The sequence below is a fragment of the Dendrobates tinctorius genome, unplaced genomic scaffold, assembly GCF_039654945.1.
Source record: "Dendrobates tinctorius isolate UK_male_01 unplaced genomic scaffold, ASM3965494v1 ptg000016l, whole genome shotgun sequence".
Lineage (NCBI taxonomy): Eukaryota > Metazoa > Chordata > Amphibia > Anura > Dendrobatidae > Dendrobates > Dendrobates tinctorius.
The window spans coordinates 47,668,586-47,684,611 of record NW_027361684.1 but is presented as its reverse complement, the minus strand read 5'-3'; the positions used below and the strand labels follow the sequence as shown (position 1 = coordinate 47,684,611).

Sequence of the window (16,026 nt, the reverse complement as noted above, 5' to 3'; positions counted from 1 at the left end):
TATTCCCCTATCCCTCCCTCTATTCCCTTCTTTCATCTTTTCTAGGTTTTCCCAATAAATATCAACGTTCTTTCCTTCCCATACCCGTACCCTCTCCCCTTCTTACCGTATATAACTTTTGAATAAAATGATTGGAATATAATCCTGATATTAGGATGAGCATGTTATGAGTTCATCTATAAAATGAAATGGCTCTTGAATCCAAATGTATTCAGGGTCTGCCCACCCCGCCTGACTGACAGCTGCAGCGTGTACTGAGCAATGTGAGATCTCTGCAGCAGGAGGGACACCGAGGAGCTGTCAATAAGGCTATATGGACGAAGATTGCGGTAAACTTTTATAAAGTATTATGCAGCCATTCTGACCTGGGTTATCAAGGTATGTACACCAGCCTCATCAGTTCTAAGATCTATTTATTATATACTTAAATTTCTTAGACTTGCACATGCAAAGAGCAGTAGCTGAAATAATGGCAGCAGTGCACTGTATCAGAACACATCAGGATGGCATGGAGCAATGGGCACAGTTTGGCGCCACATTTAATGTGTATGATTTGTGTTGCTTTCCTTGTACATTGTTGTATAAACTTGTCTTCCCTTACAGGACACATTGCAGTCCATGTGAATAATGGTTTGTGGTCATTTAATGCATGTTCCTAGCCTCTCACCTTGCTTTGTCACCTTTCCTGTGTATTTTGTTCTGGACTGCAGAGACACTTGTGATTTGTTGCAAATCGGACAAAACCTCACGCCCAAAAACTGACAGTATGATTATATTAAAATTTACAGGCATTTTCAAATTGCAAATAATGATGGAAAATCCAAAAAACGAATTCCTTTTGTGATACGATTGCACATCTGATCTTAACCTTCCATCTGTACACAGATCTTTGTCGCCATGTCCCTAAGATTCTTGTACGTGACAGAGGCAGAGTTCTGGAGTTTATGCACAATACCGACCTCCGTTCTCCATATAAATAACTTGTTTTGTCACCAGGAGTTGCCAGAGAAGATGCGGCACACCAGGCTCTTTCCCTGAGAGTATTTGTCCGTTACTGATCTGCAGAGGCAGCAGCACCGTAATGGAGCAAGTCCCCTTATATCTCACCATAAAGATAACCAGGGCCGGACTGGCCATCTGGTAATTCTGGCAAATGCCAGAATGGCCTGTCTGGTGGTGGGCCACCTTGTCTGCTGCGTTGTTAGCAGAATCACTGTTCTCAAGACACTCCTACTGTTAAGAGTTGTGACAGAGCACAAAGTCACTGACACCGTCACTTACCCCAGCAGGCCACAGGTATCATTAGATATATGGGTCTTGTAGTAAATCTTGCTTTCCTCCATCCAGGGTAACATTAGTAATATATCCCATCTGGTTCTTGGGGATGATAACAACATGGACCTGTGTGATTTCAAATCCCAGGGCTGCATTTTAGCCCCAGTCCGTACCTGAAGATAACCTAGAAGTATAAGTCTTCTTACCATATGTCGTCCTAAAGAGTACATTGCCATATGTCAGCTTGGGACTTTTTTTTAAAGTTGACTGTTGTCTCAACTGGTGACTGTCCCTTGAGCCTGGAGTGAGAGAGAAAACAGTTAAAGGGATTTTCCAGGAGTAGCAATGTCAACCCCATCGGCCATCGTTTGGTTAAAATAATAAAAAGTGCAGTTACTCATTTACCCTGGGTCCAGCACTGCCTCCCCTGCCATTGCTCCCATCTTTCATTACCTTCTGCAGCAGTGCCCATTACCACTGCAGCCAATCAATGACCTCAGTGCAGTAGAGCCACCTAGCTCAGTGATTGGCTACAGCAGTGATGTGAATTGTTATGTCACCATTGCAGCCTGTAAACACAGAAGCAGCAGCAGAAAGGCAGTGCTAAAGCCGGTGGATGGGGAAAAACTTTTTTTATTTTACCCGAGCCCTGACTGATGGCACAAAACACACCATTGCCAGAAAGCCCATTTAAGTACCACTGATTTATGTAGAAGACCTCTGTCATGAATAGCACCTATTTAAAGGAATTGTGTAGAATCAGAAAATGTTGGCTGTCTTCCAAAAACAGTGCCACACCTGTCCACAGGATGTGTTTGGTATTGCAGCTCAACCCTATTTACGTCAATGGACTAGAGCCACAATACCAGGCACCATGGATAGTGGCTGACAAAAAACACTACCCACATACACGGCTCCAGCATTTGGTCCTTTCATTGTCCAGTCTCATTAAGCATGGTTAATTTGTCACCCATAAGCCATTTCTCAACCAGACATATATATAATTAGGGAGCGCAATGATCCCTGTATGAGAGCAACCTGCACAGGTGTCTGCAAAGCATCATCCAGTCAGCAAAATGCATGAGTGCTTGTATGCGGCGCTCACTCCGCCGTGCCATCTCATCTTCATCCTCTGCTGGGCACCAGTGCTGCGGTTTTCATCGGCTTACGTGTCACTTTTTGGTTCCTTTTGCCTGCATGGATCAGAGGGGGCAATTTTCACTATTTTTTTCCTAACTGGTATATATTCCGATAATGTCTGGAATACCGGAATACCCCAAATAGTGTCATCCTGGGCCTCTGCATAGGACGTGTACAGTGAGTAGCAGTTGTGAGTTGTACAGTGGGACTTTCTCAGTGCTGTCTGTCAGTGCTTCCTTTTTTTTTTCCCCATGTCTGTCGCTATGCATTAATATTTTGTCCTCTCCAGTAACACTAGCCATCTCTTTTTCTTTTTTGTTCTTCCTCTTCTTCTTTCAGTGCGGGATCAACTGAGGGAAATCGTTGGCGCCTCTACAAACTGGAGGTATTCAGGACCCAATGTTATGCTGGTCCAGATTTTTACCTGTCTCAATGTATTTATAGGATGAGTACCGTACTTTGTTTTTGGCTATTTTCGGATTCTGTTAGAGATCACGTACAAGCCATGGAAGAACGAAAGGCTCTACAGTCTCTTTTGGCCAAGAAGCAGGAGGATCTTTCCCCACGGAGGATGAAGGACAGTTACATTGAGGTTTTGTTGCCCCTTGGCAGTGAACCACAACTGAGAGAAAAGTACCTGAATGTATACAACAATGTCCGGTGAGAATGTCTGGGCTGAAATGTCTTGTTGCTTTTACATGTAAATTGTAGTGTTAGATATATTCGCATTGAAGAACTGTCAACATGTAGTATTATTCAGAAGGCCCACAATCCCAGTTTGACCTATGAAATTGTGTTTTTGTTGCAGGTTTGGCAGAATTCTTGAAGACCTGGATAGCCTTGGAGGTATAGTATCCAGTATCCATGTATAGAATATCATCAGCTCTGTCTGATGAGAGCAGATCGATAGAGATCATAAGAATATAATAGCAAGATGGTTACAGGTTGTGGACATATCTGTCACGCTGACACTTTGACAACTTGTATAGCTGCCCTTGTAGAGAGAATATTGAATGACTAGATTATGGCCCGATGCTGTCGCATTGGGAGGATGCGATAGCATCACACGCCTTGCCATGTTAACCCTCAACACACACAGTCCTCTCACCTTTCACCATCTCCACTCACTCTTTCACTCGACATACGACCCCTTCTCTCACTCCGTCTCTCATACTCACGCCGTCATTGCCGCTGCTCCACGATCCCCGACATCTTCTTCCGCCGGCGCCATCCTGGATCCAGACGTTGTCCACGCCGGCTACATGTTCTTGTGGTGACGCCATCTTGAGTATCGTGAAATCCCGCGATACTCAAGATGGCGTCGCCGGAAGAACATGTCGCCGGCGTGGATGACGTCAGGATCCAAAATGGCGTCTGCGAAATCTCGCGAGTTTTCGCCGACGCCATTTTGGATCCCGACGTCCTCCACGCCGGCGACATGTTCTTGCGGCGACGCCATCTTGATTATCGCGAGATTTCGCCGATCCAAAATGGCGTCGCCGCAAGAACATGTCGCCAGCGTGGAGGACATCTGGATCCAGGATGGCGCCGGCGGAAGATGTCGGGGATCGTGGAGCAGCGGCGATGACGGCGTGAGTATGAGAGACGGAGTGAGAGAAAGGGTCGTATGTGGAGTGAAAGAGTGAGTGGAGATGGTGAAAGGTGAGAGGAGTGTGTGTGTTGAGGGTTAACATGGAAAGAGGTGTGCGGTGACGTCACCGGTTACAACTGGACGGAAGTTGTTACAACCGGAAGCTGCTTAGGGCATTTATTATTATAGATATTTGGCTTATTCTTACAGTCTATGGTTTCTACATGCTTATTGAATGGGTATAGCGTCCCTGAGTGATGTTAGAGCTGTGCTGTCTGAGCTAATAAGATTTTACGTTTCACCACTCCTCACCACATGCGACCTCATAGACACAATTAGAAACTGCAGCTGCATCTCCCTCCTCCTTGTACTCTATTTGCTGTAGACCAGTTTGCCATTGTATGCTACTGGAGGTTGACACTCAGATGTAGTTAAGCAAACATATAGAGAAAGCTGACAGCACTCTCAGAGTAGGGGCGCCAGTTCAAGGTCCAAGGAACCCACTTGGAAAGTCCATACAATTGAAAAAATGAAGGAACAGCGCTCCATCCGGGTGTAGTAATAGAAAAAGGAAACTTTATTCCGCCACAGCAGTGACGACGTTTTGACCACTCACTGGTCTTTGACAAATAAATTTACTCTTTATGCAAGTTATTCCACTTGAGTGTGCGGTGAACATTAATCCTATGGACGTAAGCCTCAACGGAACAAATGAACTGGTGCCAAAACGCAGTGTGAAAGTACCCTAACCTGCAACTCTGTGGTATTGCAGTATGTAGTATAAGCGTTCAAACCATTGTAGGTTCAAGTTCCCTAAGGGAACTCCAAAATAATGTGAAAAAAGAAAAAACTGTTTTCAACTTTTGTATTTTTTTTTTAAATATTTTTAAATCACCTCCTGTGATGCTAGTCACTACTCACAGACAGATCGTGAGGCAGAGAAGTCAGACGTTCCGGGGTCAGTACTAAGAGAGCATGTAGAAAACCAAGGAAAAAGAAAAGGCGTAAGTCAGGTCACGGTCCAGGGTGAAAATACCAGAAGATAGCAGATAAAGGCAAAAGGACAAGACAAAGGGATAGTCTGAACACAGTCCAATTGTCAGACAGCAGAAGATCAGAACAACAGAATCAGGCAAACACTCACCAGGAAGCACAAACTATGTCTGGCAGGGATCAGAGGCAAACACCTTCCAGTCCCAAAGTGGACAGCCGAGCTGTCAGACAAACCACTGACGGCTCAGTACAACCATCACAAGACTGGACAGCTGAGCTGTCAATCAAAATACTGATAACTCGGCATGACCCAGTTTCCATAGGACAGCAAAACAATCACTCGCTGAGCGGAGGAATCGTGACCGCTCCCTTTTCCCTCATTAAAAATAAAGAAGGAAAAAATATATATGCATATTATAATAATAGAGAGCTGACAACAGATATGTTTGTAGCCAGCATTATTATTTTGTCATGCTTTTTGAATTTCTGATTTCATGACCATAACCGTTGCAAAAATTTTGCATAAATGGCCCTCCAATGTTCCTCTTTTTCTTCTAGTTCTCATCTGTTACACTCACACAAAGTCTGAGTCACGGAACATGTCTCCTCTGTCAATAGTCACTGCGCTGGTGGATAAGATAGGTAACCGCTTTATTGGAATCAAAATGCGCTCTTCCTTCTTTTTACTGAAATTGATAAGACTGAAAATTCTGTCCCTGGCTGTGCCAGCCTTACCGTACTGTGCGCGACAACAGCTGTGTCAGCCGTCATTAATGAGGGTTAGGGAAACTGTGGGTTCAGCTCTGATCTATATCACCAGCTGTAACTCCAGACTGGCACAGCACAAGTAATGCAGTGCATTTACAAGGCTGCTCAGCTTTGACTGTGTTACTGATATATCGTAAGGGAACTATCCTCTGGAGTGTGGATGTCTGACACTAAAAACACATGTGACATGCACATATGTGAACAGGTCGGTCGGACAGTGTTCACACCACCCACTGACTGAAACACAAAAAGACAGCACAGAATGACAAACGTACAACAATACTCTGTATTTTTGCAAGTTTGTCATTCTGTGCTTTCTTTTTGTGTTTCATAAAAATAAAGTAGAAGTCGAATACAAGTAGTAAATGGGTTGTATACATTTGTGCTTCCTATTCCTGGTAATCTATTTCAGATCTTCGTAAGCAGATTATGTCTCCTGATTGTGATGTCAAGTTTACAGGCCATGTGTCTTGGGTTGGGAAGACCTCAATGGAAGTTAAAATGCACATGTTACAGGTTTGTGGTCTTTGAGCTCATTCACACACATTTTTATTCCTCTATATAAGTCACTCGGCTCTACACTCTTTCCTTTTTGATCACAGATTGCATTTCCAATGGTAAAAAAAATTAGCAAGCACAAAAAATATTTTTTTTTTTTAAATTCGTTTATTGAACCTCAGGACACAAAGAATGTTCAACATACATAATAGCTTATGATGACAAGCATTATACAGAGCACACATGTTTCCGTCCATTGTAAAATACAATGCAAAGAGATTGCACTCTCTTACAGATAAACAAGGCCATATGTACATCCTTCCAAACATACCTAAAGGATAATTGCTTATACATTTTCCAGCATGCATATCAATCCAATTCCACAAGCCTTGTCGTATCATTCAGAAATAAAGTCTAACTAAAATTCCTAAACTACAACTACCACTGCATCAACTAGTATCTCCTATTTCCGCAGCCTGGTCTCCTATATCATTTTATGTCGCATGTGATGTCTCAGCCTTGTAAAGTGAGGTGAGAGGAATTCCACCTCTCCCAAATCTTTTCAAATTTACCCGGGCATCCCCTATTTTGGTATAACATGCGCTCATATGGAACAATTAAATTTACCAACTCGATCCAAAATCTAAGGGAAGGACATGAACCCCCCATCCACCGCAGTGCCAGCACTTTCCGTGCCATAAACAGCGTCTCGTGCAGGAAGACCCCAGCATAGCGATCCCAAATCTCCTCCTCTCATACCCCAAACAAGCAGACCAATGGCTCTAGAGGGACAGGGGTTTGTACCAAGGATGTCAGTAGTGTAGTCACCTCTTTTCAGTAATGTAGGATAGTGGGACATTGCCACACCATATGAATAAAATCCGCATCTGGCAAGTGACATCGCAAACATTCTGATGATTGAAGCCGACCCATCCTAAAAAGTCGCATCGGAGTCAAATATGATTGATTTATTATCATTATTATTGTTTTATTTATTATTTAATTATTGTATCATTCTGTTATTAATAGATGGTGACACTCCGATCGGAGATTCCAGAATCTCCTCCCACTCCTCTCTTTGTGTATTAGGGATGAGTCGTTCCCACCTCCTCTTAATAGAGCTTATGGCAGATTCTGCCCCTACTGACAGCATGTATGTATATAAAGAGGATATGAGACCCTGGGGACCCTGCGAATTGAGGATTCCTATCAGAGGTAAAGATTAAATAGTGCGGCCCACACCCCTACCCCTCATATGTGATTGAAGAGCCGATCTCAGCTGCAAATGACAAAAAAATTGAGATCTCGGAATATCATGTGTGACCTGCAATTGTTCAAAAGACTTTAAGATCCCCTGGTCATACAAGTCTCCCATTGAAGAGAGGCCACACTGAATCCAAGAAACGGTGGATGGATGATTCAACAACCCCGGAAAATAGTCATTATTCCACAGGGGCTTTTCAGCTATAAAATCTTTGAACCCAATTACGTTCTTGATTTGTCTCCATATTAATCGTGCCAGCCAGAGCAGGGGTAACAGACGCGGGACATTAAGTTTTCTCCAACTCAAGGAACCGTAACGGGCAATCCGCTTGTGCAGCGTGAAGCAAGTGACTTTCAGAATTGGGGAGGACCCGGCATCCATTTACTTAAAGCTTTAGCCTGCCCAGCTAAGTAGTATAGGAAAAAATCTGGCAACACCGCCCCACCTCCCTTCTTTGGTCTTTGTAAAGTGGACAATTTAAGTTTGGGCCTAGTTTTCCCCCATATAAAGAACGTGACCAGGGAATTGAGATTTACAAAAAAGGACCTGGGCACCGCTACCGTGCTGTGCTGAAGAGAGTAGCTAAATTTAGGGAGTAGTATCATTTTAATCAGGTTAATGTGTCCAGCCACAGATAATGGGAGCCTACTCCAGGATGCAAATTTAACTTTAACTAGTTCGAGCAATGGGTGGACATTGAGTTGTAGATCAAGCGTACTATTGTGAGATATGTGGATGCCCAAATATTTAAAACTAGATACAGTGGACAGCGAGGAGAGAGCCTCCAGCTGGGGCATCGGGGCATGGGAAAGGGGTAACAGGGCAGACTTTTCCCAATTTATATGTAAACCTGAATATTTACTGAATCTATAAGGGTATGTGCACACGCTGCGGATTCTGCTGCGTTGTACAGTACCTTTATTTCCTATGGAAAAAAAAAAAACGCAGTGCACATGTTGCGGATTTTTCCGCTTGGATTTGCTGCGGGTTACAATCCGCAGCATGTCAATTCTTTGTGTGGTTTCCGCTGCGGTTTCACACCTTATCATTATGAGGTGTGAAACCGCAGGGCAAAACCGCAGGCTAATCTGCAGATAAACCGCAGGACTTTTGTCCTGTGGATTTACCTGCAGATTTTTCAACAAAATCCGCACAACCTAAAAGCTACGTGGGCACATAGCCTAAGGGATATCACTTGTGGCAAAGTTTCTTCCACATCATTCAAGAATATCACCATGTCATCGGCATATAGGCCTATGGTATCCACCCGACCTGCTATATCTATACCTTGGATGTTAGGGGAGGACCTTATACGTATTGCTAGTGCCTCAATCGCAAGGGCGAAGAGGGCCGGGGAGAGAGGGCAGCCCTGTCTGGTTCCCCTATGTAATGAGAAAGACTCAGATATAGAGATATTTACTATAATACGGGCCTTGGGTTTCATATATAATATTTTGATCCATGTTATAAATTTATTGCCAAAGCCATACCTTTGCAAACATGCGAAGATGCACAAAAAATATTTGCAATCAATGTTAAGTTGTTTGCAGAAATCTTCTACATTTTGTTACATTTTACAGCGTTCATGTGTAACTTGTCATGTTCCTCCACTATTTAGCACCAAGGGTATATACAAACCACGTCTCAGGCGGACGAACACGCCGAGTTATTCAAGAGGAAGGCACTTCATGAAGCATCTTTGTTAGGGGTTTTTCTTTTTCTTCTTTTTGATGTTCTTTTGCTTGTTTTCAATGTTTTTGACATCAGACCTTTTTTTTGAGCATTTGTGTGTCTCCTCTTTTTAAATAGCATTTATTGCCAGAAAACACCTGAATAGTGGTTAGGCCTTTTTTTTTTTTTTTTAAATTAAGGGGCATCTTTGGAAACCTTTATGCACAAAGCCTTATAGATATTTTTCTTTATGCTAAAGATGATATACAAATGGCCACAGAAGAAGATTGACCTTGGCCATTAGCAGCAATATACCTTAAGGCTCCTGAATCCCAATGCAATATGTATCAGGGCTCTCCTAACTAACACATGCTCTGCTGGCATCTTATACAGTAGACGGGGGGGGGGGCCTTTAGGCCAGTTTCCTGGGCACCATGACCTCTATACTGGTCACAAAGGCACTGCTACTGTGCTACTACAATATCCATTGTATAATCATCTCTTGGGGTTATAGTCCAGTTTATTTACCCACAGATGTGCCTTGTTTGAGGTGTGGTATGTCTGTTCGCACAAATTATTACAGCAGCCATATTTGTTCTTTTCTACAGCTCCATGATGGCATTTACAGCCCAGTGTTGGATGCAACATTTGTTATGGTGGCCAGAGACCCTGAGAACAGAAGGTATGTGTATAAGGAATTTCATTTTAGAAGAATTGTGGTATGTGTATAGGATGAGACTTGTCAGTCTCGGTGAGCATGGTGGGGAAAAGCCACCATGGTAGTCACTAGCCCCAGGCTAGTCATCCCCAAGACACATAGTCTCCAGCCAGCTTTTTGCAGCATTACAGAGTAAAACATGGCTGGCTGCAATAACGGAGCCAGTGTCTGACAAGTGCTGCTTGTGGTTTGAGTAACATGAATCTACTGTCAGGTTCCCTGGTATTTTGTAATACACTATCACCAGATCATGCATTACGATATTCTTGTATCTCCACTCCTTCAGGCCTGCATTTGTCAATCCATTAGTTCCTGATGGTCCTGAAGAGGAAAGGCTTTTACAGCAAGGAGAAAGTATGTACTTGAGTTTTTTTTCTATTTTCCCTACTATCTTGTTTGTTGCCCTTTTCCCTTATTTAACCAGATCTGTTTTTACATTGATGTTACCTCCAGTGAACAAGTTGAGAAGAGTTGAATTCAGCACAGCATCTTTACTAAAAATGGCTCCCACCGCTGAAGAAAGGAAGATTGCCCATGACATTTTTCTAAACACACTAGATACAAAGTAAGGGCCAAGAAAACAAAAATGATGAATATGGTTTAGTGGTGTTTTTCAGCTATGTAGGCTTGTCTTAAAGGAGTCGTCTCACGGCAGACACGTAAGACATATCCAGAACAATCTTCTGACCCTGTTTCTTTTGGTGCCCAATTTGCACTAACAAGAACGGATGCACCGATTCTCCATTTACTGCTATTGGAGCTGTTAATACAGCCAAGATCTATTGCAATTGGCTAAACTTCCATAGCAATAAATAGAGAGACTATGCATGCAAGACCGCCTATTCTGTCCATCAGGTCGATCACCAGTTGGAACGGGGGTCGTAAGATTGTTCTGGAGACAGGTGCCAGTCTCAACTCTGGACCTACATTTATTAGATATTTGTGGCATATCCTTTGCATATGTCATAAATGTCTGTCATGAGACAGTACGATCTCCTTTCTAACTACTGTGCTCTGTTTTGTCGTGTTGTGGAGAGAACAATATACAAGCTATAGGATAAGTTCGTACATGTCAGATTATTGTCACAGAAGTCTGTACATCTGAATGAGAGTCTTTCTTCAGCATGTGAATGGAAGTTTTAAAAACTTTTCAATCTGGACTGAATTTTTTTTTTACAGAAATTTGTCATTTGTGAACATACACCATTATCATTAAAATCACCTGCCTAATATTTTACAAGGCCTCCCTGTGCTGGCAAGAGGCTATGACGTTTATGGACTGTAGACACAGGCTCCACAAGATCTATGATGGTGTCCCGCACTACCAAGACAGTAGATGCAGATCCTTTAAGTTCTTTCATTTGCAGGAAGTTGTGAGTTGAGGTCTCTGTGAATCACTGAATTACACTTGTTTTTCTGGCCCATCGCTTAAATACTCCATTGGATTAAGATCTGGTGAATTTGGAGGTCAAGTGAACATCTTGAACAGTTTGCTTATGTTCCTCAAAGCATCCCTGAACAATTTCTGCAGGGTGACCCGAGTTATTACCTTATTGTATAAGGTCATTGCCATTAGAGAATACAGTTGCTATGACTTATTGTAATTGGTTGGCAACAATGGTTAGGTGACACTTGCCACAGGACATGCCTAGAGCAACACACGATCTACTAGCTTGTCTTCTTCCTCTAGTGAATCCTGGTGCTGTGGCTTCCCGCCAGGTAAGTACTTGTAAAAAGAGCAGGACTCCTCCTTCTTGTACTCCATTTCTCATGTTCACATACTTATTGTAGGTACATTGGTGGTGGACAGAGGTCCACATTCTGACCAATGCTGTGACACCTATCATGGTCAACATTACCTTTTTTTAGCTATTTGTTCTACAATCACTTTCTTGTGGAATTGCACCAGATCGGCTAACCAGTACTCCCTGTTCACGATAGCTGAGCCATGGGCAACCATAGCCCTGTTACTAGCTCATCAGCTGTCCTTTCTTTTAGGTATTAACCACAGAATCACTCTACAAAACCTGCATTTTGGGGATGATATGACCCAGTCATCCTGGTATGCCATTTGGCTCTTGTCACACTTTCTCAGATCCTTTTATTTGCACATTTTTCATCCTGTACTGGCTGTTCTCTTGCAACCTAATACATTCCGCTGTGACTTGTTCTTGTCATGATAATTAATCTTCTTCACTTAATCTGTCAGTGGTTGTAGTGTGATGACTGATTGGTGTATGTAATGTAATGGAGGGATAGATAACCAAGATAATACTGAAGATGTTCCAGCATGGCTTTTTTTATGACTTCCTAAAGTGCTTTATTGCTTGTCTTTTAGCACCGTGAGCTTCAGGAGCCGCATCTTGCCACCGAATTCAGTTTGGATGGATGATGCAAAACTTAAGGGCTTGGAAATTTGTCATCCACAGGTACTTTATGAAAGCCAAATATAAAAATCAAAGCAAATTACAGATTAACTTTACACCGTAATTTGTAAACTAATTATCATAGAATTCTTAAATGCAGCACATGAGGACCATTACATCGTTTTTTCACATCATCTGGGACTTTTTCACGATAGCTATGGCAGTGGTGCAAGTGCTTCAAGAGTAACCAGTTCAAGACCAGACCATTTTTCCCTGTTCGTGATCTAGCACATTTTTGTTCATTCGCTTTTAAGTGTATTGTATATACTCGTGTATAAGTTGAGTTTTTTAGCACATTTTTTTTGCGCTGAAAATGTCCCCTTCGGCTTATACACGAGTCAATTGTCCAGAAAGCCGGCGGGAGAGGGGAAGTGGTGGAGCAGCGGGTCACAGGAGGCAGGAGCCAGCGGCTGTGGCTAAAGTCTGTGTCGCTGCCAAAGAGAAATGAATATTCATAGCAGCGCACAGTGACACCCACAGCCGCTGGCTTCCAGAAGACATCATACTCACCCTCCAGCATGCCCTGCAACTCAGTGGTTCGGGTGTCTTCGCAGCATCTCCATGGTTCCGGATTCCAGCAGCTCTTCCGGCGCGATCACGTGGTGCCACTCGTTAAGGTAATGAATATTCACGTGTCTCCACTCCCATAGGCGTGGAGGGAATATTCATTACTTTAATGAGCGGTACCACATGATCTCGCCGGAAGAGCTGCTATAAGCCGGATCCATGGAGATGCAGCGAAGACGCCGTGACCACAGAGACGCTGCGAGGGCTCGCTGGTGGGTGGGTAGGATAGGGGATAAGGAGCCATGCATACCAGGAAGGGATGGGGGAGCCATGCATAGCAGAACAGGGACCGGGGAGCCGTGCATAGCAGGACAGGGACCGGGGAGCCGTGCATAGCAGGACAGGGACCGGGGAGCCGTGCATAGCAGGACAGGGACCGGGGAGCCGTGCATAGCAGGACAGGGACCGGGGAGCCGTGCATAGCAGGACAGGGACCGGGGAGCCGTGCATAGCAGGACAGGGACCGGGGAGCCGTGCATAGCAGGACAGGGACCGGGGAGCCGTGCATAGCAGGACAGGGACCGGGGAGCCGTGCATAGCAGGACAGGGACCGGGGAGCCGTGCATAGCAGGACAGGGACCGGGGAGCCGTGCATAGCAGGACAGGGACCGGGGAGCCGTGCATAGCAGGACAGGGACCGGGGAGCCGTGCATAGCAGGACAGGGACCGGGGAGCCGTGCATAGCAGGACAGGGACCGGGGAGCCGTGCATAGCAGGACAGGGACCGGGGAGCCGTGCATAGCAGGACAGGGACCGGGGAGCCGTGCATAGCAGGACAGGGACCGGGGAGCCGTGCATAGCAGGACAGGGACCGGGGAGCCGTGCATAGCAGGACAGGGACCGGGGAGCCGTGCATAGCAGGACAGGGACCGGGGAGCCGTGCATAGCAGGACAGGGACCGGGGAGCCGTGCATAGCAGGACTGGGACCGGGGAGCCGTGCATAGCAGGACAGGGACCGGGGAGCCGTGCATAGCAGGACAGGGACCGGGGAGCCGTGCATAGCAGGACAGGGACCGGGGAGCCGTGCATAGCAGGACAGGGACCGGGGAGCCGTGCATAGCAGGACAGGGACCGGGGAGCCGTGCATAGCAGGACAGGGACCGGGGAGCCGTGCATAGCAGGACAGGGACCGGGGAGCCATATTTACCAGAATAGGGGATAAGGAGCCATGCATCCATGGACCGGGGAGCCATGCATGCCAGGACAGGGATGGGGAGCCATGCATAGCAGGACAATGACCGGGGAGCCATGGATACAACGACAGGGACCCGGGGAGCCATGGATACAACGACAGGGACTGGGGAGCCATGCATACCAGGACAGGGATTGGGGAGCCATACATACCAGAATAGGAGCCTGCATACAGTGACAAGGACGGGGGGAGCCATGCATACCAGGACAACGATGGGGGAGCCATGCATACAGGACAGGGGAGCCATACATACCAGAATTGGGGATAAGGAGCCATGCATGCAGTGACAAGGACGGGGGAGCCATTCATACCAGGACAATGATGGGGGAGCCATGCATACCAGGACAGGGATGAGGGGACAGTGCATACCCGGCATATACTCGGGCAATAATCTAACCCAGTTTTCTGTGGCAAAATTAGGGTGCCTCGGCTTATACTCAAATATATACGGGTACTAAAGTTTTTGGATTTTTTTTTTACCATTCAGATACTCAAAGAATCTTTGATTCCTTTTTTGTGATTTGCGTGGCCTAATTTTTGTGACTTTTTTTGTGATATAGGGGGAAAAAGGGAAATTGGTGACTGTTCTCACACTTTTTTGCTGTATTTTTTTACTACTTCCACAATGGACCACTAACATACACATATTTTACATATGGGTTTCTTTCTGGTGCAGTGGGGCTACAAAAGCGATCTGGATTGGTGGTGGCTTTTCTTATTTTTTAATTTAATTATTATTTTGTTCTTGCTTTTATTTATTTTCTCATTTTTTTTCACACATTGTTCCCCATCACATAAGGTCATGAAAAGACCCTTTAGTGGTATTTCAACAATAATTTTTTTTTATTGCTATAACTGTGGATGGCATATTAGAGCAAGTTGCAGGGTGAATTCAGCCTCTTGCTTTAATATCGTAGCAGATCTGGATTTGCTAGGAAGCAACAGATCCTGATAACTGGGTACGCAGGAGGATGCTGTTTGTGCTTTCCAGACACCGGCTCTTGATCGACACATGTGTATGTAGCAATTAGGAAGTCAGAGCTTTTAAAAAATAAAAAAAAACCCAAAACATTGCAACCTTTTCCTAGGAGAGTCTCGCTTTGGCTGGCTGATGGCTTCTGTACGATCGCATGCAGCTGTTTACTCTGCAGTCGCATAAAATGTCATTGCAGAATTAAATGCAAGCCACCTTGACCTTAACGTTTATGGGCGGTCTGTATGCTGTTATCAAGCTCTGTCTTGATATGTACTGTGCCTTGTGCTGGACACTGTGTTCTTGTCAGAAACACCGCACTGCACTTGCTCACTGAGCCAGTGCGTGTGTCCTGAGTACAAAAACAGTGCTCAAAGATACCTGTGGAGCAGAGGTGACGATGCGTGCTTCAGACTATCAGGACCTGAAGCATCTGACTGCTGGGGGCGTGGCCTAAACTCCACAGCGCTAGGAGCTGCAGGGCAACTCCTAGAAAGGTAACTACAGGACATGTTACCAAGGGGCATAGACAGGAACGTAAACCAGATCAAGCCGGGGTCAAAGCACGAGATAGCAGGACAGTACCAAAGGGTTAACCAGAGCGGATAGTCAGGACGTAGCAATAGATCAGAAAACCAGAACAGGCAATAGACGGTACAAAAGGGGCAAACGGTAACGGAGTAACGATAGCCAAGCCAGGAGGTCAGAAACAGAGAAGACAATAGTACCAAAACGTGAGACAGAGAACAGAGTAAGGGGACAGACCGGGTCATACACGGGAATCAAACAAGCAATGCAGTTTACAAGCACACCAGGGGGTCAGTCACACAGCCAGAATAACAGTATAGCTGACAGGGATCCTTGTCTGGAGTGAGTATAAATACCCCTCCCAGATCCAAAGGGAGGCCAGCAACACTAACCCTGAGAAACCAGGACATTAACCATGTCC

The 16,026-nt window shown here is 44.9% G+C and overlaps 1 protein-coding gene across 5 annotated transcripts in view; it reads left to right on the top strand.

Annotated features, from left to right (window-relative positions):
* ACOT9 (acyl-CoA thioesterase 9) overlaps positions 1-16,026 on the top strand; it is a 50,751-nt gene that overhangs the window by 12,217 nt on the left and 22,508 nt on the right. For 3 of the 5 annotated variants that reach the window (XM_073565811.1, XM_073565814.1, XM_073565813.1), the window contains exons 3-12: positions 604-630; positions 2,755-2,800; positions 2,905-3,075; positions 3,224-3,261; positions 5,558-5,641; positions 6,180-6,283; positions 9,809-9,882; positions 10,205-10,272; positions 10,372-10,483; positions 12,257-12,347. In XM_073565811.1, the coding sequence (XP_073421912.1) occupies positions 604-630; positions 2,755-2,800; positions 2,905-3,075; positions 3,224-3,261; positions 5,558-5,641; positions 6,180-6,283; positions 9,809-9,882; positions 10,205-10,272; positions 10,372-10,483; positions 12,257-12,347 (815 nt within the window). The remainder of the gene's footprint in view (positions 1-603; positions 631-2,754; positions 2,801-2,904; positions 3,076-3,223; positions 3,262-5,557; positions 5,642-6,179; positions 6,284-9,808; positions 9,883-10,204; positions 10,273-10,371; positions 10,484-12,256; positions 12,348-16,026) is intronic. The other 2 variants (XM_073565812.1, XM_073565815.1) reach the window with 1 other exon arrangement.